Source organism: Trematomus bernacchii, unplaced genomic scaffold, assembly GCF_902827165.1.
Source record: "Trematomus bernacchii unplaced genomic scaffold, fTreBer1.1, whole genome shotgun sequence".
NCBI classification, from domain to species: domain Eukaryota; kingdom Metazoa; phylum Chordata; class Actinopteri; order Perciformes; family Nototheniidae; genus Trematomus; species Trematomus bernacchii.
In genome coordinates this window covers 804,813-806,160 of record NW_022987668.1, presented here as the reverse complement: position 1 = coordinate 806,160, position 1,348 = coordinate 804,813, and the positions used below count along the sequence as shown (strand labels likewise).

The 1,348-nt window shown below is 39.5% G+C and overlaps 1 protein-coding gene across 1 annotated transcript in view; it reads left to right on the top strand.

Moving 5' to 3' along the window:
• The window catches only part of mdh1ab (malate dehydrogenase 1Ab, NAD (soluble)), a 6,480-nt gene extending 5,132 nt beyond the window's left edge, over positions 1 to 1,348 (top strand). The window contains 2 exon segments of the mRNA XM_034135962.1: positions 478 to 567; positions 683 to 1,348. Of these exon segments, the coding sequence (XP_033991853.1) occupies positions 478 to 567; positions 683 to 805 (213 nt within the window). The 3' untranslated portion in view covers positions 806 to 1,348.

Below are 1,348 nucleotides of genomic sequence, written 5' to 3'. Positions count from 1 at the left end.
GTTGTTCCTGTAATTGAGACTGATGTAGCTTATCGAGGTATCTATATTTATATTAAGGGTTATATACAGTATAAAGGTAGATACAGTATTAAGGGTGTACCTACATATTTGTGTTGCCTACCTGAGAGGTTAAAATGGTGTGCACATATTACACAAACCATGGGGTATTCATGGCTTCATAAATCTGAGAAAAAGAGCACACGTGCATATTTCTCTGTTGGTGCTCATTCATGAATTTACACCGACTTCTGGAGTGTGACAAAGTAATTATCTGGCTGTTTGTACTGCTGATGTTCTTTGTGCTAGAAGAAGATGAAGTCAAGTCTTGTGTCTTTGATTTCAGACGCGTTACATATTGCTCTGGGAAATGTTAGCGTTAAGTGTTTCTTAATCTCTGTGATAACCAAATACCACATCTAGGTAAGGACAATCCTATTTGAAAGGCTGTTTCAAGCAGTATCTCCTTATTTTTTTCAGGGTGAGTTCATCTCCATGGGTATTTACTCCTCTGGGAACAGCTATGGAGTCCCTGAAGACCTTATCTACTCATTCCCTGTCCAGATCAAGGTAAAACTCATCTAACCTTGTTATCTAATACTGTAGCTAGCAGTGAACTACGTCATTTCTGTCGGAAGCTTGTGTTCCAAAATATAAAACGTATAAATGTATTTTGTTTCCTCAGGGGAAGTCCTGGAAGATTGTGGAGGGTCTGACCATCAACGAGTTTTCCCGATCAAAGATGGAAGCCACAGCAGCCGAGCTGATCGAGGAGAGAGACACAGCTGTGTCCTTCCTGGGAGTATGACTAGACCCGGCAAAGCCCACCAACCAACACTTAGACAGACCCAACACTCCAGACGCACGCCTGTGATAAAGCACTCCAGTGATAAAGCACTCCATAAATCCCTGCATTACTTTGTGTGTATGTATAGGAGAGTGAGTCAGTGTTTATGAGTGTAAAGATGGAATTACACTTGTGCGTTGCAAAGCCTTTGCACCCTTATGTGCACCTTTTTCAAAAATGTAAATCAGCTACAGAGCTCTCGGACGGAGACAGTAATGGGTTGATTGTACGTTCATTCACACATTTAATGATTGTGAAAATGTTCTGTCTACTTTGGCTATTGCAAAGCATATTGTCTATTTACTAGACACAAGAGACTCTCCACTATGACGCACAAGTATAACTCTATACTAAAGGTCCACCAAATTTGTTACAAGCTATTTTACAATAATTTTTCTCCAAGTGAAAGATGGATGGTTGTTACATTTAGTCAATGATGTACTAAGTCCTCCAACACTGGGATGGATAACTTTTAAACTAAACAATAAAATATTAAAAACTCTA